At 41.6% G+C, this 24,402-nt stretch overlaps 1 protein-coding gene across 1 annotated transcript in view; it reads right to left on the reverse strand.

Annotated features, from left to right (window-relative positions):
* The window catches only part of TMCC2 (transmembrane and coiled-coil domain family 2), a 51,348-nt gene extending 30,080 nt beyond the window's left edge, over window positions 1-21,268 (reverse strand). The window contains exons 1-2 of the mRNA XM_073666986.1: window positions 20,581-21,268; window positions 12,954-13,541 (exon numbers count right to left, since the gene is read on the reverse strand). Of these exons, the coding sequence (XP_073523087.1) occupies window positions 12,954-13,541; window positions 20,581-20,766 (774 nt within the window). The 5' untranslated portion in view covers window positions 20,767-21,268. The remainder of the gene's footprint in view (window positions 1-12,953; window positions 13,542-20,580) is intronic.
* Window positions 21,269-24,402: the final 3,134 nt, after the last annotated feature.

Consider the following 24,402-nt stretch of genomic DNA (forward strand, 5'->3'; position numbering starts at 1 on the left):
GACAAGAGCTGTACTCAGCTGTACTCCACACTTCTCACAATACTGTCAAACTCAAAGATCGGTATTTACATCAGAAGAGTGAAAAAAAATGATCTTTTATACTCCTACAGGTCTTCAGCTAATTCCAAAATTAAATACTGTTATTTAAACATTAAAGGACTAATCTTTATTCCAGTTCAAGTCATTCAAGTTGTCCACTTTTGGGACAGTTAGAAAGTAGAAGATCCTTTTAATTCTAGATCTGGATGGTTTTCCTAGTTTATTTGACTTATAAAGCACCTTCATTTTATAAACCCCATTTGTACTGTAGAAAGCACATTATGTTCCCACATGCATCAACACTAGATGGGAGATCTCAGAACAACCCAACACCCCTTCATTCTAGCAACCAATTGCCAGTTGCCCCCAGTCTTTATTGCACAAAGTTTCATTAAACCATCAGCAGGAAGGTTAAATCCAGATTAATCAGTGTTTTGCTATGTAAAATGAAAGGTTTCAATTTGGAAAATCATTACTGACAGACTTAAATTTTACCCTGATGCTCTTGTTTCAATGTCGTCCGTGTCCCTGGCCAGTCTCTGTGCTTCCGCTCCCGGCCGGTAAAGCTTAAATGACCACAAAACACAGGTAATAGACGTGACCAACAGAGATCAGTAACGGAAGCATTTTTTTTTTTTTTTTAGAGCCTGAAACAGTTTTTTTAAAATTCCTTGGGGAATTACTGTTACATTGCTTTCTGACCATTGAATAAAATATATTTTATAGGTTGTCCACTGTAACATTTTATTTTACAGTAAGTGGGCTGCGGCAGTTCCTCTGAACCGCTGCTTGTGTTCTCCGCTTCCTTTTTCACAGAGGGATGTCAGCTGATTCTTGCAGCCAATCAATAAGCACTGTTAGGCAGCAGCAGTGACGTTCAATCTGAGCCGAAAGTTAAGCTCCCGTCTCACATAGCGAGATCGCTGCTGTGTCACCTAGTAACCCGTTGTTTATCATGGTTACGAGCCTGCTAAAGTGAGCGGTAACCTCCCGCTCACTGTAGCAGAGTGGTAACCATGATAAAACAAAGGGTTACTAGGTGCGCGTGTGCCCCTAGTAACCCGTTGTTTACCATAGTTACCAGCCTGCTCCTGCTTCAGCAGGCTGGTAACCAGGAGCCGGACATCGTGGAAAGATTCTTTACACAATGTCGCTGCTCCCCTGATCGTTGGTGAGCCTGCCTGTTTGACAGCTCACCAGCGACCACATAGAGATGCAGCAACGATCCCTGACAGGTCGTATCATTGTCGGGATCGCTGCAGCGTCGCTAAGTGTGACGGGGCCTTTAGTTCTAGGAGAATGTTTCTTCTGTCTCAGACGTAACATCCCCAACTGAAAGAGTAAGGGAGGAGACAATAATGGAAAACGGACCGCAAAAGGAAAGCCGTGATCCGGTTGGTAAGTGCTTTTTCTTCTATTTTAGGACCACCATTGGTACAACTGTAAAATATGAAGCGGTGGAAAACCCCTTGAAATAGTTAATTAATTAGATATATACTGATATATACTGGATCAAATAATTGCCATGACTAATAGAACAAATGCTTAAATGTTAAAAACAAATACTGTTAAAGGGGTAAATCCAGTATTCATATGGTTATCCAAAGTGGCAATCAGTGGGATCCCAGTGATCAGATTCCAACCGATCGATCACTTAGATTAGTGAGGGTCCATCTGCTGAGATTCCAATGATCTCTACATTATTATATATGGATGGTTAACAGCTGGATTGGCACTGAGAAGCAGCCCTGGGCACAGTAATCCCACCAGGCCACAAACAAGATCGCCTCCCAAAATTAGCAGCGGAAAGTGCATGCTTTGCTTGGCCATGCTCCTCACCACTCTCTTAAACATAATATGTAACCACACCATCAATGAAAAAGAAAGAAAATAAAAGTAGAACATGTAAACACCTAATTAGACATACAGTGATAAAGGTTTGCTAGCTACAGTGGGGAAAAAAAAGTATTTAGTCAGCCACCAATTGTGCAAGTTCTCTCACTTAATTGACATCATAGGTAGACCTCAACTATGAGAGACAAAATGAGAAAACAAATCCTGAAAATCACATTGTCTGATTTGGAAAGAAATTATTTTTCAAATTTTGGTGGAAAATAAGTATTTGGTCAATTACAAACAAGCAAAATTTCTGGCTCTCACAGACCTGTAACTTCTTCTTTAAGAGGCTCCTCTGTCCTCCACTCATTACCTGTAGTACTGGCACCTGTTTGAACTTGTTATCAGTATAAAAGACACCTGTCCGCAACCTCAAACAGTCACACTCCAAACTCCACTATGGTGAAGACCAAAGAGCTGTCGAAGGACACCAGAAACAAAATTGTAGCACTGCACCAGGCTGGGAAGACTGAATCTGCAATAGGCAAGAAGCTTGGTGGGAAGAAATCAACTGTAAGTTGTGGATGCAAGAAAGTGCCAATGATTCCGCGCTCCTCCGGGTCAAACGAAGTGATGCAATACGTTTCGTGGACGCGTCTTATTTTAGCTTCTAAATAAATGGATTCTTAACCAACCACTGGGTATTGCATCACTTCGTTTGACCCGGAGGAGCGTGGAATCATTGGCACTTTCTTGCATCCACAACTTATGGTACTTGGACCCTTGAGGTTTGGTTTCTCCTGCAGCACTCCACTATACCATCATATGAGTTGTGCAATTCACAACTCACCAAGGTGAGCATCCTTTTTCCTTTATACCACTACTTGTCTGGGTAACAGCGCTATTGGCGCCCCCTCTCCATCTTATTGAAGAAATCAACTGTGGGAGCAATAATTAGAAAATGGAAGAAATACAAGACCACTGATAATCTCCCTTGATCTTGGGCTCCACACAAGATCTCACCCCGTGGGATCAAAATGATCTCAAGAACGGTGAACAAAAATCCCAGAACCACATGGGGGGACCTAGTGAATGACCTGCAGAGAGCTGGGACCAAAGTTACACAGGCTACCATCAGTAACACACGCCGCCACCAGGGACTCAGATCCTGCGGTGCCAGAAGTGTCTCCCTGCTTAAGCCATTACATGTCCGGGCCCGTCTGAAGTTTGCTAGAGAGCATTTGGATGATCCAGAAGAGTATTGGGAGAATGTCATATGGTCAGATGAAACCAAAGTAGAACTGTTTGGTAGAAACAACTCGTGTTTGGAGGAGAAAGAATGCGGAGTTTCATCCAAAAAACACCATACCTACTGTGAAGCAGGGGGGTGGCAACATCATGCTTTGGGGCTGTTTCTCCGCCAAGTGACCAGGGCGACTGATCCGTGTACATGAAAGAATGAATGGGGCCATGTATTGTGAGATTTTGAGTGAAAACCTCCTTCCATCAGCAAGGGCATTGAAAATGAAACGTGGCTGGCTCTTTCAGCACGACAATGATCCCAAGAACACCGCTAGGGCAATAAAGGAGTGGCTTCATAAGAAGCATTTCAAGGTCCTGGAGTGGCCTAGCCAGTCTCCAGATCTAAACCCTATAGAAAACCTTTGGAGGGAGTTGAGAGTCCATGTTGCCCAGCAACAGCCCCAAAACATCACTGCTCTGGAGGAGATCTGCATGGAGGAATGGGCAAACATACCAGCAACAGTGTGTGCCAACCTTGTGAAGATTTACAGAAAACGTTTGACCTCTGTCATTGCCAACAAAGGATATATAACAAGTAATAAGTATTGAGATGAACTTTTGTAATTGATCAAATATTTATTTTCCACCAAAATTTGAAAAAAAATTCTTTCCAAATCAGACAATGTGATTTTCAGGATTTGTTTTCTCATTTTGTCTCTCATAGTTGAGGTCTACCTATGATGTCAATTACAGGCCTCTCTCATCTTTTTAAGTGGGACAAGTTGAACAATTGGTGGTCGACTAAATACTTTTTTTCCCCCACTGTATTTCACTCGGTGTCAAGTGCACGCTATTACTATAAAAAAGGGCTGTGGAGTCGGTAAGAAAAGCCTCCGACTCAGACTCCTCAATTTCCATGACTCCGACTCCCTCATACATGGCTCATGTGTAAGTGATAAATTTACTGTAGCACAGATTCATCTCAGCTAAAAGTCTAGACCCTTAGATCAGGAATAGGACATTTCATAACTTTCCCAAATTCTTATGAAAAAATATTCCCAACAAACTGCCTTGAACTACTGTACCCAATTTATTATATCAAAAATGGACACCGACTCCACAGCCCTGCTATAAAAGCACCAATACAATAAATAATACTACCATGCAGGGACCACATGCTTTCTAGATATTATGAAAAAAGGTTTTCCAGCTCACCAATTGTGAAGCTAATATCCCTTCGGCAGTGCAAGGAGAAACGGCGGAACAAGTTAGGGGAGAGTGTCCAGCAACAGATCCGGGGGACTTTAAGTTGGGAATACTTCCGGGAAAAGCTTCCTACATTTTTTCTTTTTTGATTAATTTTTTTTTAATAAATTAAATTGTTTTTGATTACCTCCCCCGGATCTGTCGCTGGACACTCTCCCCTAACTGGTTAGATATCATGTCTACACAAATTATCAGGCAGCAAAATAAAAAAGAGAATTCCCTCTTGTGTGATGGCTGTCATGTCAATTCAGACAACAGCTAGAGCTGTCACTCAAGAGCAGAGGGAAAGGGCTGTGGCGGATCCAGTGCAAAGAGCCCAGGATGTTTCATGTGGCAGGAACACTCCCTGACATTTCCCATTACAGCATAGAACAGATTAAAACTTTCATTTTTAATTTAATCCACGAGTATGACCAGGTACAAAGGGATTCTTTACCTGCCTTCTTCTCACCTATCTACCTACGTCACTTACACATTAGATACAGTGCATATCTCACACACATTAGACACGTCGCACATGTCACTCACAATAAATACATGCCAAACACATCAATCATGCAGACACATTGCACAAGTCACTCACACATTAAATGCATACCAAGCACATGTCACTCACACATTAGAGACATACCAAACACACATCACTGACACATTAGATACAAGCCAAATGCATATCACTTACACAATAAATACATGTTGAACATGTCGCTCACACATACAAGTAGCAGATAAGTGTAGCACTCACATAACTGAAACATTACATGAATAGTGCAAATTGTCTCTTCAGAGAGGAAGAGGACCAGAATTCTAGTGCCACCTACAGGAAGTAGCAATCCTAAAAGTCAATAGTGACCCTTTAACGAGCCTTATCACATGACTTAGGATATAAGCCAGAACCAGAAACTCAATTTGCAGACACTGTGTTTCTGGGTGCTGCCCCTCGTCAGTGCAAAGTGTGAGTTCTGGTTTGGCTGGGTGAGAGGCACACACAACATTACACATCACATACATACTGCACACAAACCAGACACATTTCACTCATACTACAAATAGTAACTACAGCACGTGCCTTTTTTTGCAAGTAAGGGATGGTTCACATTTTGTTCAGCCACTAGGTTACTGACTCTATTTGAAAAACAGATTAAAATGGAATTCTCAACAGAGCCATTGAGTAAAATAATACGGAGTTCCAACTACAAGTATGCTCCATTCTGGGGGTGTCTGTCTTTTCAAACGGACATAAGAGTGTAAAACACTACAGAAACCCCTGACTGACTCAGCAGCAGAGAGCCTGAATGCAATGTGAACAGTCCCTAAAAGACCAGCAATCCTACTGTGATAGGCATGAGACCATGGATCAGTTAGGCTCAGCCCATATACCACACTAAGCCTTGTCAATTATCACAACAAAAGGGAAAACCATGAGAAAACTTTTACCCAGGTGTTTCTAGGTACTTTTGAGCCGTAACTGAGATGGGCCCCCCTATTATGCTGACAGCTCCAGCCTTCCTTCCTTCTCACCTTTCCTCTGCACCTCTAGGTGTCGCCTTTCTCTTCTACCATGTGCTTCCTTATCGTGCTTCCCTCTTTCTCTGTTCCCTTCTTTCGATATTCCCGTTTCCTATTCCCGCTATTGCTGGGCCAAGTATCTAATTCATTCAGCTGCAGGCAAACTCCTGACTAAGACGCTGGTGAGAGGTGGAACAAGCTACAATGCCTCCTCTCTGCTTATCAGCTCCCTACAGTGCTTGTGGCACAGGCGGCTCCCAGTTTTGGACATTCCAGACTTGTGCTTCTAATGCCAACACAGGCAAGAGAGCATGGCAGGGATAATGTTTAGCTCCGTACATATAAAATTCAACTTTGGCAGGCAGAGTGGCTCAATCTGGATTGGGCCACCGGGAATCTGCCCAGTGAGACAGATTGTCGGTCCAGGCCTGACAATTGACATTTGCTAAATGCTCTTAGTAAAATATATTAGTGGCTATTATTGAACTTGTAGGGCAGAGCATGTGCAGTATGCTGATTATATGTAACTGGTCCAAAGGCAATGTATGATCACCAAAACAGCACCTAAATGATGGTGGTGCTGTAGATGAGGTAACATGAAGCCTCCCAGGCACATGTCATTATCATGGGGTACATAAGGATCCATGAATGAGAGTTTGGTCTCTGCAAGTGCCAAGATGTTCTCATTGAAACCAAGAAGCCATCACGTTAGATTTTCTTTTTTCTCCATGACTCGTACTGTATATTCACAATAACTGCTGAATAAAATGGTTTTGTAGAAAAAAAAAAAAACGTGTCAATTGTCCGTGCATCAAGTTGAAGGATCAGTGGTCTGGCAAAAGATAAATGAAGTAGAACACATTTGTGTTTCTTTGACGCCATCGCTGACACCATACCCAACATACCTACGGGAGAAAAGGTGAAACACCACCATGCTTGTAGACATGAAATGTTTTAGCGGTAGCTTGACAACTATACACAACTGAATTATTCATTGTCAATTAGTCTGGTAGCGGTAAAAATACACTTCTACATAGGATATGAGATTACATACAGAAGTGAAGAATGCAGGCAGACTCCATATATTACAAGCTTACAGCCTCTCCCCCAATCACCGGACTGACACTATAAGAATGCAAAGTTAATTACAATGGTAACTTTTGTCTTTCAGACTTTCACATCACATGTTTAGTCTGTGTGACACAGATATGTCTATACAACAATTACATATACACAAATGTATACTGTCACATTAAAAAAGGTGTGGCAGGTTTACTTTTAACTCCTTTCATTTTTCAACTCTAGAAGGTATAGGCTATGTTTTCTGAAACACAAAACCATGTTACCATTAAAGAGAATCTATCAGTAGGATCATCCCTCCTAAGCCGTCTATATGGGCATGTAGTTCATAGAAAGCTGAATAAAATTCAGGTTCCATCTCACAGGCAGACAGTGTTCTAATATTGTTTCAATACAGCAGAGCTGTGAGAGCTACAAAAATGTGTTTGTAAGGACACAAAGTTCAGTTCTACTGTTCTGTGTTAAGTTACTTGTCTCACACTAGTAACTCCCCCTTTTATTTAAAATAATCTCTGGAGACAAATTCTTAGGAAGATCTACAGTGGAGACCAAAAGTTTTGCATTTTTTTAAAGAAAAATGAGAGAAACACTTCGAAACAAAGTCCACTTAATCAGTGAAAGATGGCAATATTTTATTAATTTATACAAGGAAGGGTATGAATCACAGATGATGGCAAGCACTATATATATCGCCCAATTTCAAAACGTAATGTAAGGTACCAAACACCTACAGTGAAACATGGTGGGGGCAATGTCATGGTTTGGGGCTGCTTTTCTAAATCTGCCATTGGCCATCTACATAGAATTGATGGAAATATGAATGCTACCATGTAGAAGGATATACTGGAGAATGTAATGCTTCTACATGGTAAAACCAAAGTAGGCAGAGAATGTAAATTCCAGCAAGACAATGATCCTAAGCACACACCCAATTTAGTCAAAAATTGGTTAGCAAACAAAAATGTTTGCCTGTTGCAATGTCCAAGTCAATCACCTGATTTAAACCCTATAAAGCACCTTTGGGATGTGTTAGGGCGACAAGTTGGGGCCCGATCTCATAGAAATAAAGATGAATTGTTTGCAGATTTGCAAATGGAATGGAGCAAGATTCCTCAAGATGTCTTGAATACCCTAGCGGCTTCAGTGCTCCGTCGGTGTGGTGCAGTAGTTAAAGCAAGAGGTTATGCTACAAAATACTAAGTTATGGCATTGTAAGCAATGAATTACTCTCTATACTGTGATCAATAAACAGTAGATGCAAGACTTTTGGCAGTCAGTTTTCTTTAATTAAATGACCATACCTATATTCAAAAGCATTTTGGCTAAAATTAAGGTCTTGCATGATAACAACTTCATGCACTTTCAATTCATCACCAGGGAAATGGCATCACAACAACCAGACAGAAGTAATCACACTTTTAAAAAGAATGCAAAACTTTTGGTTGCCAATGTGTTTGGCCCATTGCCCTGAACAGCTCATTTACATATAAGAAAAACGTAGATTTCTCTGAAATAAGACATCGGATCACAGATATCAAGGTAACATTGTATTCGGCTTCCTATGTCCTGCATTCCCACATAGAAGGCTTAGGAGGGATGATCCTACTGACAGATTCCCTTTAAACTATACTGCTTTTTTATGGAAGTCAATGGCAGAAAGATGCAAACATATGGGTATATTTTTACAAAGTAGGCGTTTAAATCCATTTGAGAAAAAGGGCAAATATATCTCAATTACATGTCAACAATATTCCAATTGTATACCTCTTTGTAAATGGAGGTGTCAAAAAAATATTTACCTAGTACCCATTTGCACCAAATTTTTGACAGTGCACATTTAAGGCTACATTCCACGATCAGTTTTTGGTGAGTTTTTGATGCTGTGTATTTTTGCGGAGTCAAAAACACAGCGTCTTACAATTCCAGCCAAGTGGATGAGATTCATAGAAATCTCCTGCCCACTGTGATTGGTTTTAACACAGCGTAAACTGATCTGCGGTGAATGTTTGAAATCTGTAACATGTCAATTTCTCTTGCGGGTACGATGAGTTATGTGCAGATTTTCCCCATAGATGTATTAGGTGTGGAAATTCCACAGGTAAAAAACAAACATGCGTTTTAACCCCTTTAAAGCCCATGACGCATTAATACGCGTCAGTGCCCTGGGCTTTAAGAGCCTGACCCGTATTAGTATGTCATGGCGATCGCGCGCGCACACAGGCTGTGCGGGCGCGATCGCCGCCGGGTGTCAGCGGATTGTCAAAGCTGACACCCGGTACTATGTGCAGGGAGCGGTCCCGCACCGCTCCCGGCACATTAACCCCCGCAATGCTGCGATCAAAGTCGATCGCAGCATTGCGGTGGCTAAGGGGAGGTGATCCGGATACTCACCTCCTCTTCAGGCCTCCAGCGCTGTCTGCCGCGGCTTCCCGGATGTTGCCATGACGACTCAATGTCATGACAACATCCGGGTCACCAGACAGCAGGAAGATTTTTTGGTCATGCGCAGTACATGACCAAACTATCTTCTCACTGTGCAGTGCTGACAGCCTGCATAGCACAGGGATGGTGCTCCATCCCTATGCTATGCAGGCGATCAGAATAAAAAAAGTGAAAGTCCCATAGTGGGACAAAGTAAACAAATAAAAAAACTGTCAGAAAGTGAATTAAGAAAAAAAAAATATTGTAAAAATATTTAAAAAAAATAAAAAAAAAATAATCCACCAAAAATAAAAATATAATGTACCCATCAATAAATATTATTATGGAAAAAAAAAAAAAAAACAATAAAAGTACACATATTTGGTATCGCCGCGTCCGGAATGACCTGAGCTATAAAATTGTCCCACTAGTTAACCCCTTCAGTGAACACAGTAAAAAAAAAAAAAAAACGAAGCAAAAAAAAATGCTTTATCATCATACCGTCAAACAAAAAATGGAATAACACGCGATCAAAAAAACGAATATAAATAAAAATGGTAATGCTGAAAACGTCATCTTGTCCCGCAAAAAACAAGCCACCATACAGCTCCATCATCCGAAAAATCAAAAAGTTATAGCTCTCAGAATAAAGCGATGCAAAAAAACATTTTTTTCTATAAAATAGCTTTTATTGTGTAAAAGCACCAAAACATAGAAAAACTATATAAATGTGGTACCGCTGTAAACGTACTGACCCGAAGAATAAAGCTCCCTTATCAATTTTACCACACGCGGAACAGAATAAAAAAGAACAAAAAAAAACAATTCCTGAATTGGAGGTTTTTGTTTATTCTGCCTCCCAAAAATCGGAATAGAAAGTGATCAAAAAATGTCACGTGCCTGAAAATGGCACCAATAAAAACGTCAACTCATCCCACAAAAAACAAGCCGTCACATGACTCTGTCTGCCAAAATATGGAAAAATTATAGTTCTCAAAATATGGCGATGCAAAAACTAGATTTTACAAAAAAAAATGCATCTTTTAGTGTGTGACAGCTGTCAATCATAAAAACCCCATATGATTCTGGTATCACTGTAATCGCACTGACCCGAAGAATAAGGTCGTCTAATCACTTATACCGCACGAGGAACGGCGTAAAAAATAAACTCTCGAGTTAGGGTTGGGCTAGGGTTAGGGTTGTGATGGGGTTGGGATTTTTTTCAAAAGTAAGAAAAAAAGATGACGATATGGCGACTAGTGTTGAGCGCAAGTGCTCGCTACTTGAGTTTGCATCGGGTGCTCTGGTATGCATTGAGTATCGTGGGTAGTTGAGTGACATGCTCGAGTCTCCGCCCCATATGCTTCGCGGCCAAAAAAACTTTGCGGGGATTGCCTGCCATGCACGAGCGATCCCCGCATGGTTTTTTTTGGGTGTCTAATAACCGTGAAACATGCGGGGCAGGGACTCGAGCATGTTACTCGAGCACACGCAGTACATGGTGCATACCTGAGTACCCGATGCAAACTCAAGTAGCGAGCACTTGCGCTCAAGACTAATGACAACTTATTCAATATGATGACCTAATGTTATCAAATTCTGTGTCGTACCTCTGGGCTCAAAATGTTCACTATACCCCTTGATAAAATCCTTGAGGGGTCTAGTTTCCAAAATAGGATCACTTGTGGGTGTCTCCACTGTTTAGGCACAGAGAGGCCCTCCAAACGCGGCATGGTGTCCGCTAACAAATTGAATGGAAAATCGGCTCAAATTGTTAGCGGACACCATGTTGCGTTTGGAGAGCCCCTGTGTGCCTAAACATTGGAGCTCCCCCACAAGTGACCCCATTTTGCTGATGTAAAGTAAACATGTGGGAAATGTTATTTATTAACTATTTTGTGTGACATATCTCTCTGATTTAAGGGCATAAAAATTCAAATTTTGAAAATTGCAAAATTTTCGCCAAATTTCCGTTTTTTGCACAAATAAACGCAAGTGATATCGAAGAAATTTTACCACAATCATGACGTACAATATGTCACGAAAAAACAATCTCAGAATCAGGGGGATCCGTTGAAGCGTTCCAGAGTAATTACCTCATAAAGTGACAGTGGTCAGAATTGTAAAAATTGGCCTGGTCATTAACGCTAGTGTTGAGCGAGTATGTTCTGTTCCAAGAATGCTTGGGCCGAGCTCCGAGTATTTACAGCTGCTCGGTGATATGGTTGAATCGCTCCCGTGTGCATGATTTGCAACTGTTTGACAGCTTTATTACATGTGAGGAATGTGTAAGAAATAGATATTCCTCACATGTAGTAAAACTGTCAAACAGTCGCAAATCATGCACATGGGAGTGATTCAAACACATCACCGAGCAGCTGTAACTACTCGGAGCTCGGCCCGAGCATACTCGGCGAAAGGGTTATCAGAACATACTCGCTCAACACTAATTAACGTGCAAACCACCTTGGGTTGTAAAGGGGTTAAGTGTGAGACATGTAATGACTGACAGTCTGCTCACACTGTAGAGCAGAGAAGTGTAATTCCTAACACTTGTTCAGCTTTCATAATGGCAAACAGTGGAGGGGTTCAGGGTGAAGTAACACTTTTATCAGCTCTCCTCTCATAATGCTGTCAGTTGAGCTGTACTTCCCAAATCCTGATTACCATGATGAGAGATATTATTTCAACTTTTCATGTCCTGCTTGCCCATACAGACAACTTAGGAGGGTGGATCCTTCTGACAGACTCCCTTTAAATGCTCCAGTGTTTTACAGAAACATATTTTGAAGCTTCCAGTGATTGATATTTGACAGGTCTCTGCCTATGCATACACATATAGAGCAAAAAATTTGCAACTTTGTAGTTTTGAAGCCAGTTCAGGCCAGCTCCACCAACTTTTAGAGAAGTGGGCAGAGCTTTGGCAGGAGGGAGTGTGGTCAAGCACGCCTAACAAATTAATTACAATTTACACCACAAAAGTAAGGCAGCGATTGACTAAAGTACATCTCTGGTGCGGCACATGGCTCTTGAAAGATGCGCCAAATTAGTTAAATGTGTCACGATTTTAATTTTTTATTAATCACTGATAATTATATGAATATTTGTTTTAAAAACAAAATAAATTAACTATTTTAACATTTATTCATTTTTTACAAATTTTTTCTTCAGCCGCTTGAGGCTGCCATTTGCATTTGTGGTGTGTAGCACAACACTTAGACAACCCAAATTATTTTTTCCAGTGCAGTTTAGATGATTAATACCAATATATGATAGCATGCCCTGGGCAATAAACTTTTTTCCTGAGACCCAAGAATCACTGTCACAATGTAAAACAGCAGATACCTGCAAAAAAAACACTTTTTTTTTACAATTGTCCAGTGTATCAAAAATAAAGCACCATCATTTGGTCCCCAACAGGTGAATGGTCGATAGCTATAATCAATGCATAGCCTGGAGCTTTCCCCATGCACATGCCGAATGTGTTCACAAAACGTGATGTAAATACAGCCATCCACCATTACATACAACTTCTCATTGTAGAATCACACCCGCCATACCTTTTCTGCTGCTCTATCCTGATCTTCATGTGAAAATCCTCCAGCTCCAGCAGCATCACCTCCAGCTAACATGGCAGCATCAGTGGTAGAAGAAGATCTAGGTCGACCTTGGTGATGGTGTAACACTGCAGCTAAGCCACCATCCATTGGCGGTGGACGTCGAGGAAGATGAGGGCTTCCTCCACGCAACTGCTGATGATGATGATGGTGAGCTGTGTCCCCAGGACCACTCTTGCTCCGGCGCCCTCCACCATGCTGACCAGAGCCTCTTTTGACGGAAGGACGGGAGCGGATTTGTTGTAGCACACGGTTAAAGGCAGTTGGACGTGCTGGTAAATCATGCAAAGAGACAGCATAAGACACTCGATGCATTTCTGGAGATCGCTCTTTTTCATCTGCAGAGTCGTGGTCTGAAGAAGACAGGGGGGCAGTTATGGACGCTTGGGGAGTTTGAGGTCCAGGGGTTGAGCAAACGGCAGTGGGTTCTGAAGCTGCCTGGTGGTCACGCTCTCTTGAACGACGACGGCTATGGAAGAGGTGCTTCAGTCCGTGTCCAAACATGGATCCTTCAGAAAGCTGTTGGATTTTCTGTAGGGAAATATGGTTTGTTAGACAATTAGGGTTTTATCAATGATGTATTATAATATAATTAACCAAAGCTAATATGCTTCACGCATGACACAATAATAACTACAGTCTATTTAAGCAGTAACAGTTCCATCTATCCAAGAAGCCCATTACATCCGGCACAAAGAAGCACAGTTTAAGCCGAGTCTGCACTACAATACAGTGTACGTACTGATATGCTATCAGCTCTGGAAAATGTGCTCTTCAATTTGGGCTAAGCTTTGGTATAGACCCTAATCCTAATAACTGGGCCTATTTCTTGCAATATAGTACCCCACTAGAGTGCTAACCGTCTAGGCTCCATACGCACTGGAGCTTGTCAGACCTGAAATCCTGCAGTCTGAGAGTTTACAGCTGGCCGGAGTCAGCAAGAGAATGTCACATTACATCCATGAAAAATTTACAGTCAGCTATCAGGTTCCCAGTCTGGTGTCTAAGCTCTGGGCTAACCTGCGATGCCAACAGGAGAGGACAGCAAAGGGATGTAAAGCAAGGCGCGACAGTCTGCGGAACAGAGCGTCGGTGGGAAAAGCTGAATATAAGTAAGAAAGACGGGAAGATATAGCACTTGAGGCTGAGAAAGTAGGTGTGAAGAAGTGTGCGAGAAAAGATGAGAAAGTTATAGTGAGCGGAGAGATTAAGTGCATGACAAAAGAACATAGGATTGTGTGACAGCGAGAAAAAAAAAACACAGACAAGCACACATGAATAATTAATAGATCATGATGGCTTGGTCAAGAAAGCAGCAGTTCAACAGGATCCCTGCTCCCCAGCATTCAGGCATTAAAGGTCACCGTGCATTTCTGTTACATAATAAAATATATATATGTGCATACATTAATGCAATCGTCTCTCTTTGTACCTGTCTCATCCCTCTTAGCAGTAAACTAAGTGTTCCATGGAAAGAATTAGGAAATGGAAGTAGGATTAGCAGCTATTCTGCTAGAATAAGGCTGCGCAGAGATGCCAAAGCTGCATGTATGGGCCCTTGTGAGCAAGAAAAACCTTAATCATAAGGAACATGTTGGAACATGCCACAATTTCAGCCATATGGAATTTGTGAGAAAAAGCCTCCCTATGCCTCAGAATAAATAAAGAAGCTAAAATGAGTCGGAGGGAGCAGTATTGTACAGATACACATCTTCTGTAATCCAGCAGTTTGCAGGAAGAAAAAAAGGGGACCATTCGATAAAGATTTTTTTTTCAAAATTAGATTGTTTCTCAGACTCATGAAGGTCTGCAGCCTGCGTCCCCTTAAACACCCACAAGGCTTTAACCCTTTTCTGACATATGACCTAATAGTACGTCTTGGTGACCTGGGCAGATGACGTACTATTAGGTCATATGGCAATCACGCCGCACACAAGCGGTGCGGGGCGATAGCTGATAGTACCGGGTGTCAGCTGTGACTATGTGCAGGGAGCGGTCCCGCACCGCTCCCAGCACATTAACCCCATGCAATGCTGCGATCGAATTGCTGTTTTTTGTTTATTCTGCCTCCCAAAAATCTGAATAGAAAGCGATCAAAAAATGTCACGTGCCTGAAAATGGCACCAATAAAAACGTCAACTCATCCCGCAAAAAACAAGCCGTCAAATGACTCTGTCGGCCGAAATATGGAAAAATTATAGCTCTCAAAATATGGCGATGCAAAAACTAGATTTTGCAAAAAAATGCGTCTTTTAGTGTCTGACAGCCGTCAATCATAAAAACCCGATATGATTCTGGTATCACAGAAAATCGCACCGACCCAAAGAATAAAGTCGTCTAATCACTTATACCGCACGAGGAAAGGCGTAAAAAATAAACTCTAGGCTTAGGGTTGTGTTAGGGTTAGGGTTGTGATGGGGTTGGGATTTTTTTCAAAAGTAAAAAAAAAAAGATGACGATATGGCGACTACTGTTGAGCGCAAGTGCTCGCTACTTGAGTTTGCATCAGGTGCTCAGGAATGCACTGACTATCGCGGGTGCTCAAGTGACAGGCTCGAGTCTCTGCCCCATATGCTTCGTGGCCAAAAAAAACTTGCGGGGATTGCCTGCCATGCACGAGCGATCCCCGCATGTTTTTTTCTGGGTGTCTAGTAACCATGAAACATGAGAGCGGGGACTCGAGCATGTCCCTCAAGCACGCGCGATACATGTTGCATACCCGTGTACCTGATGCAAACTCAAGTAGCGAGCACTTGCGCTCAAGACTAATGACATCTTATTCAATATGATGACCTAATGTTATCAAATTCTGTGTCGTACCTCTGGATTGAAAATGTTCACTATACCCCTTGATAAAATCCTTGAGGGGTGTAGTTTCCAAAATGGGGTCACTTGTGGGGGGTTTCCACTATTTAGGCACATCAGGGGCTCTCCAAACGCGACATGGTGTCCGCTCTCGATTCCAGACGATTTTGCGTTCAAAAAGTCACACAGTGCTCCTTCCTTCTGAACTCTGCCGTGCGCCCAAACAGTGGTTTTCCCCCACATATGGGGTATCTGCTTTACTCAGGAGAAATTGCACAACAAACTGCATGGTGCAATTTCTCCTGTCACCCTTATGAAAATGCAAAAGTGGGGGCTGAAAAACATTTTTGTGGGAAAAAAGTGAAAATGTAATTTTTACGGCTCAATGTTATAAACTTCTGAGAAGCACCTGGGGGTTCAAGGTGCTCACCACACATTTAGATAAGTTCCCTGAGGGGTCTAGTTTCTAAGATGTAGTCACTTGTGGGGGGTTTCCACTGTTTAGGCACATCAGGGGCTCCCCAAATGCAACATGGCGTCCGCTAATTATTCAAGCAAATTTTACATTCAAAAAGTCAAATGGCGCTCCTCTTCAGAGCTCTGCCATGCGCCCAAACAGTGCTTTTTCCCCACCTATGGGGTATCTGCACAACAAATTTTGGGGTCCATTTTTTCCGGTTACCCCTGCGAAAATAAAAAAAAAAATTGGGTCTAAAGTAACATTTTTGTGAAAAAAGTTAAATGTTCATCTTTTTCTTCCACATTCCAAAAATTCCTGTGAAGCACATAAAGGGTTAATAAACTTCTTGAATGTGGTTTTGAGCACCTTGAGAGGTGCAGTTTTTAGAATGGTGTCACTTTGAGGGGTCTTTATGACAGAAAATACCCAAAAGTGACTTCAAATGTGATGTGGTCCCTAAAAAAATGGTTTTGTAAATTTTGTTGTAAGAATGAGAAATCGCTGGTCAACTTTTAACCCTAATAAAAAAAAATTTGGTTCCAAAATTGTGCTGATATAAAATAGACATGTGGGAAATGTTATTTATTAACTATTTTGTGTGACATATCTCTCTGATTTAAGGGCATGAAAATTCAAATTTTAAAAATTGCTAAATTTTCGCCAAATTTCAATTTTTTTCCCACAAATAAACGCAAGTGATATCGAAGAAATGTTACCACTATCATGAAGTATAATATGTCATGAAAAAAAAAATCTCAGAATCAGCGGGATCCGTTGAAGCGTTCCAGAGTAATTGCTTCATAAAGTGACAGTGGTCAGAATTGCAAAAATTGACCCGGTCATTAACGTGCAAGCCACCCTCGTGGGTAAAGGGGTTAAAAAGGCACTCGCGTTATACTGTTATTCCCCTTCTGCACTGATTGGGAGTGCACTACAGGAAAAACTTGATAAATTGGTTGCTGATATTACTTATACCAAGCTTCAAAGTTATCCCTTATTTAGAAGATAGGGAATAACTTTCTGATCGCTGAGACCCCCACTGATCCCAAGAACTGATGCACTGAAAAGCTCTGCGTGATTGGAGAAGTGGTTGATCATGTGCACTTCCACTCCATTCATTCTTAATGGAGGGTGGGGGGGCTGGCTATCTCCGGTGGTCCCATAAAGAAGGAATGGAGCGGAGGTACACTGATCGACTACCACTCCATTCACATCCTGTGGATAGGGGATAACTTCCAAACTTGGTACAACACCTTTAATATGTTTAAAATGCAAATACACATTTTACGTGTGTAATATGAACTACAAATACAGATGAGGATGTATTCTAAAGAAAATCATAAATATCATTATTAAAGGGTATTCCCATTTCAAAACGTTATCAGCTTTCCACAGGATAGGTAACAACTTGCTGATCTCTTGGGGTTTGAATGCTGGGACCCCCACTGATCCGGAGACCAGAGCTCTGAAGTGTCCTAATAGAACGAAGCAGTGCTTGCGCATGCCCACCACTGATGCACTTATTGAATGTGGTAGCAATAACCCTATTATGCGCATATAGGCAGAGACTTGTCAGTCACTGTCAGTGGGCAGGGAGAAACCACCAGGGACCAGCCTATACGACTAGTGTACAGTGCAGCTCGGCCCCAGCAGCTACTAAAAGTATATTTTTCTCTGAAACACTGCAGTATTTCAGAGTAAAACATGCACGGCTGTGATCGTACACAGAGGCTGATACATGCTGTCCAAACCGTGGGTAGCATGTATCACTTATCAGGTGCCTTTTTAAGCCAATGTTTGTAATTGACGTAGGCAATTAAAAGGTAGCACTCTTACTACATGGTGCAGTTTTTGATTTTTTTTGTGTGCACTTTTTCACAGTGAACAGGTTACATAGGAGAGATGGATATTTCAGAAATTTGTGTTCATTTTTAAGTCAAATATGTTTTATGTGGAATTATTGTGTATGAGGAAAACTAGAACTGCTTATAGTATTGCAGCCATGTGCTTTTTGTGAGAATGGCAATTTCACTGCAGGTCATTGGCTTCTTAGCCCTAGCATTACAATAAATGACATTCTCTAGTGAAGTGTGACCATAGTATGGATACTAAGCAAGAACTGAAATGTTACATATTCTCCCTGACAAACTGCAGAAGATTACAATGAGCCCTGGCCATTAACTACATGACTACAGGCATATTTATAGGTACTTTTGCTTTGCCCAGTACAAATCTGTCAGAAATTTGCAGTATGGGCAATATTTGTATGGACATATTAAATCAATGTATGATGCAGACTCTAAGTGACATGCTTACGGCCCTTGTATTAACCCATTAGCAGCATTTGCTGTGATCTGTAAATTAATCATAATATATAATTTAAAATAAACTTCACGGCCTCCTCCCAAAATCATGGACACATCCATTTTTTTCATAGATACTATTTTTACAGACTGAAAGGCTGACAACTTTGCTCACACTGCGCTTTATGTAAGTTCTGGATATGCAATTTTGCTGTGCTAACTATATTTAGTGTTACACCATTGTTATACATCTTAACAGCCTATGGCAGATATTTCCTTGTCACGTTTTCACACACAAAATGTGTTAGATGTATGCTTGTTAGCTTTCTTCCTACAGTCCTCATCTGCATGTAGCTGCATACGGCACCTTGTGTTACAACAAAGCTTCATCCGGATTGAATAAAGCTTGTTGGAAATATACATTTGCAATAAGATTAAAAATTATATATTTTGCTTTCAAATGCAGTTTTTCCCAATTTATGGCCACGGCCCCACTATCAGTATTTGATCAGTATTTGGCCAGTATTTTTTCTCAGGAGTGGGAGACAAAACCAGGAGTGGGTGATAAATGCAGAATTGGTGACTTATTTCTATTATACCTTTTCTCTGATTGTTCCTCACCTGGTTTTGGCTCCCACTCCGGAGAAAAAATACTGACCGAATACTGATAGTGGGGTCGTGGGGTCGTGGCATTAGTCTGATGAATGAGGATTAGTGAAGCTCCAGACCTAGCTATATTTGTCTACATATTACATGTTGTGCTGGATATTATGGGCTAGTGGTTGGTATAAGGCCAATAAACAGTTATGATAGAGGTGTTAGTTTTCACCCTAAAGCCTCGTACACACATTCAGTATTTGATCAGTATTTTACATGAGTATTTGTAAGCCAAAACCAGGAGTGGAACAATCAGATGAAAAGTATAATAGAAACACGTCACCACTTCTGTATTTTTAACCCACTGAGGTAATCAAATACTGAGTTAAAAAACTGACCAAATACTGAACGTGTGAACATGGCCTTAAGCTTGTAATACCCTCAAGAATGACTACAGTTAGTGCAGCAATTGGTGACTTCAATGATTCAGTCTATTGGTACACGCAGGCCAAGTAGACTATGTATCGTCAATCACAAGTGCTAAAAACTGAACTTCTCCAAAATGAAAGGATGAGGCCCAATCGATTCTGGTGGCACTGCCATATCACAAAGAAAGCTCAGACGAGCACAATGATGATAGATTTCTGTGCGTTATCTTGGTAATATATCTTGTTTACGTACAAAAAAAATAATAATTACAGAAAAAAAAGCATGATATTTATTAACTTGATTTCCATATCATGCATCTTGCTAACAGCCCACTCCACAGCTCTCACACCAAAGACAGCCAGCAAAACTTTATTCTCTTTCCAGCGTCTCTATGGAAACAGCTACAGAGCCAAATAAGTTCAACACTCCACCACCTTGCAATGCTCTGCAGAGGAATGCATTTGCTGACAACTGTCTACTGTATGGTTGAAATGCTCTTTCTGGTTAATCTGTATGTCTTTGGTCATTATATATTCATATTAGATGCAGAGAAAAACATTGATCGGCGTCTTATGCAGAGAGAGTGCTTGATCAATTGTGCCGATAGCCTTTAGTCTATTGTTTAGCCTCGTTGGATAAAGTACATATTTTAACAACACAAACATGAATGAATTTGGGCTGTCAAATGATAAAAGTCACTATTAGAATGGAATTATTAGTGCAATATAATCTATGTAACTCATCGCATCACAATGATACCTATATACTGGTACTGAAGCAGAGGTACCCACCACCTCTCTAGGTACATGGATTGGTGATTACTTGGCACATTTTGGTATAAAGCAGATTTACCAAGGCTCTACAGTGTATATTATGAGGACTGGCAGTGATCTGTATGTATACAGAAGCCATATAAATGCTAGTCTATTGATTTCCCACCCTGATACATTTGTAAGAGTTCATACAATCATATTACCTTGAGGTCTGGAGGTTTATTCCTTGTGATGACAGGGGGTGCTTGGCTAACAGATGCTCCTGCAGAGCCCGAATCCCCAGGTACTGGGCTGTCTGAGCCTCGCATTTCCATGACAGTAGGTGGCAAAAGAGCATCTTGTGCAGCCACCTCCTCAGGGTGCAGCTCGTCTGACTGGCAGCGCTTCATATATCCAGAGGGGGGACAGGGTAGAGGGGTAGGTGGGGGGAGCAATGGAGCAGGGCACCATGAAATAAGGAAGGCCAGCAATGGACAGGTAGAATTACAACAAAGGAAGGGGAGAAGGTCACATCAAGCATTGGGGGAAGAAATGGGGTCATCCACAACTTCACATGACAAACACAGCTCAGCCACACACAGCAGTACAGTGAGCACAGTGACCCGGCCGTCTGCCAGCAGTAACACACATCGGTTATGTGCAATGCAATGTGCTCCGCTGCATCCACACATCACACAGATGCTTCACAAAGCTGCAGCCACACACAGAACACTGCGGGCTAGGCCATAGGAGGGCAGGAAGGCGGAAGAGGCCCTGACGTCTACTCCATGCCCCCCAGGCCCTAATGGCTCCTGGTCCCGGGGGCCCCGGCTCTTACGTCCGCACTTCTCCCTGCAGAGCCTGGGGTGACCAGCACTCAACCTAACAACCTCGAGTGAGCGACACTGCTTATACCCAATGGCAGGAGAAGGCTTAACTGAGCTCGTCCAATCAGGAATGGGGGCGGGAACTTGGCCCGTTTCAAGCTGGGTTGAGATGCGGGAGCTGTCACAAGAAGGTGGTGCTGTAAGGGCTTTAGCGAGAAGGATACTGTGCGGTCTGCTAGGGGTCATTATAGGATTTAGGGCGACACTAGATTTTATGGGGCCCCATAGTAAAGTCAGGAATGGGCCCCAGCTTTATTCACAGCGAACAGATACGGCACAGAGCAGCATAACTCCCTCATCCAACCCAAAAGGTTAGCTGGCTCTGTGACATGTCAGAAGAAGCCGCTTGGTGGCGCTAGCTAGCACAGGTCCTACAGCCGAGTGGGTCTCTGGGCCTCATTGTGGCCACTACAGATGTGCTTATACCAAGGAATGGCGGGAGGCCCAAGGAGGAGCCCTACACTAAGAAAGAGACATTTGCTTAAAGAAGCACTCCTCCTCCCATCAAAGTTTTTATCCTCTTAATAAACTGCAATCATATTATATAACACTGTATACTATAATTGCACATTTTGCCTTTCTACCCAGTAAATTATTCTTTTCTCTGCTCTATGTAGAAACAGGAAGTCTATTTTCCCTGCAGAAATAATTCACCTCCTGACCCAGCTGCTCTGCCTCCTCCCTGTCAGGGACTTTTGCAGTGACTGATGACTCATACAGGGAAAATTGCAATGTGGAGAAGCTGAAAAAACAATGGAACTATAGTGTCTCATCCAGGTGACTAGGCTATTAGGGGCACAGGGAATTGCTCACCTGGTCAGGTTGTGAATCCTCCACAAGCAATGCGCTTGATATGGCCACAGCAGACGTGCACTTGTGGTTTGGCCTGAGAAAGAAGTTTGTTATATGTTGAAACGTATCGGCAATAAACCGTATTCCTGAATCCTGATTCTTTCTCTGAAATATTCTTTGGTATTTATGGCAGCGCAGAAATTAAATCCATGTTTTCTTATACAGGGAAATTTGACCTCTTGTTTCTACATAAAGCTTAGAGGGATTCAGCTAGTCAGTTTTTAATCATTTGATGTCATAGACCTAATGTAAAAGAGAATAATTACCTGGGTACAAGGGCAAAATGAGCAATTGTAAGTACACAGTGCAATATAATATGATGGTAATATATTAAAAGGATAAAAATTTTGATGGGAGGAGAAGTGCTTCTTTAATTTTGCAGCATTAAATGACAGCCGATGTGTAATATTTACTAATCGGCAGTGGTATAATAGCCTGTTTGCACAGTTAGACCATACTTAAAGGGGTGGTCCAAAGGTGAAAGTAGGTCCCGCAGGTGACGTCACTGGTTTTGTAACACCACTGTGTTGCTGGCTCATTACTGCAGATCTGAGCCGACAAGAGATTGGGCGCTGTCACTGTGCACAGAGCCAGGACTAGCCCACTCCTAAAACGAGTATTATTGATGATGCATTGTTTCTGGGAGGGGGCAGAGGCTGCGACAGAGACTGCAGCCTCTGCCTCCTGCTCTGATGATGCTTACTTTGAGTAACCCAGGATGCACTGGGGGCTCTCAAACGAATCGTCATCAGACAGGAAGTAAAAAAAAAGACTAACAGTGTAGTTAGGGAACAGTAGGGAATTTTTAAAGCAAGCATATTAGAAATTAGCTTTGATTATGGCACTAAATAGATAGGGATTTAGATAAATTTACTTTCACCTTTGGACCGCCCATTTAAAAATGCGCACTAAACAACCTGTGATTGATCGTTCAGTGCACATAGGCTGCCATTGTTCTCAGCAGTGTGAGTCCTGTTTACGCAGAATGATGCGCTTTCAAGAATGGTGATCTTTTGTGAAAACCAAAAGATCATTTTACCCGATGACCAAGCATTTTGTTCCGCATCCTGTTAACACTGCAAGATTACGAATGCTCTTTCACAATAATTTTGCATTGTAAACGCCCCTATAAATTAGTTTACATTGTGCCCAAAATGTGTGCCTCAATTTTGGTTCAATTTTTGGCACATAGCATCTCATGTTATATTATGTTTCATATCCGCTATAGCACACCCCTTTTCAGTATAGGGCGCAGAAACTTTTTTTAGGAAATTGTGCCACTGTTTTGGCGCATTTATCTTGTTTAATGCCCCCTACTATGTTCATGGAACAAGCTTTAATAATTTCACTAGTTTTACTGACAGTCAAAGGGGCAGAAAGTAATCACCTCCTTACTTAAAGGGAACCTGTCACGTCCTAGTTGCTATGTATACTGCCCCCATTGCTTTGTTAGTGATGCGATGTGCATCACTAACAAGCTTTTTTCATTAAAATTGTTGGTAGTATAATGATTTTATAACATTTTATATACTTTATCCTACCTGCTCGTATTCAGTCATAGGGGTGTGATTCTCACATTCAGCCTCACTGCGCACGCGCGGGACCTTCGGCAGGACATGGACAAATGCTCATGCGCCCCACAATAATAGCGCTTGCCGGGAGCAATATTCAAATACATGGGCGGCGCCAGCAGTGACTGAATAGCAGGATCACACCCCTATGACTGAATACGAAGATCACACCCCTATGACTGAATACGAAGATCACACCCCTATGACTGAATACGAGCAGGTAGGACAAAGTATATCAAAGGTTATAAAATCATTATACTACCACTAATTTTAATGAAAAAGTCACTCAGCTTCTAAGACCAACCCCAGCTGGTTTAGTTACTGTACTAACCCAATACTTTTGTGTTCATTTATAAAGTCTCATGGTATATTACTATATACATATACTGTGTATATTGTGATCTATTTCAGAGCATTACTACTAACACCATACATCTGGTCTTTCTAGGGTTACTGGTAGCATACATGGGTATTATCATTCCTACTGCCTTCTAGTGGTTTATTCTATACATTATATTGGTCCAGTGCTCCAGGCTTGTCACTGACCTGTACTGCTGTATCTTTTTCTAATCTTTTCAGAATATGGATGACACAGTAATAAACTAGATTGAGAAAAGCAGCTATAATTAGATAATGGAGAGAGATTACTAAATGGTGGTAGTTGACATAGAATAATTGCATTAGCCAATGCTGGTATGGATATTTTTCTCTAATTTGAAAATCCATTGAGATATTA

This window comes from Phyllobates terribilis, unplaced genomic scaffold, assembly GCF_046119375.1.
Source record: "Phyllobates terribilis strain yellow unplaced genomic scaffold, ASM4611937v1 Scaffold_2__4_contigs__length_985480577, whole genome shotgun sequence".
Lineage (NCBI taxonomy): Eukaryota > Metazoa > Chordata > Amphibia > Anura > Dendrobatidae > Phyllobates > Phyllobates terribilis.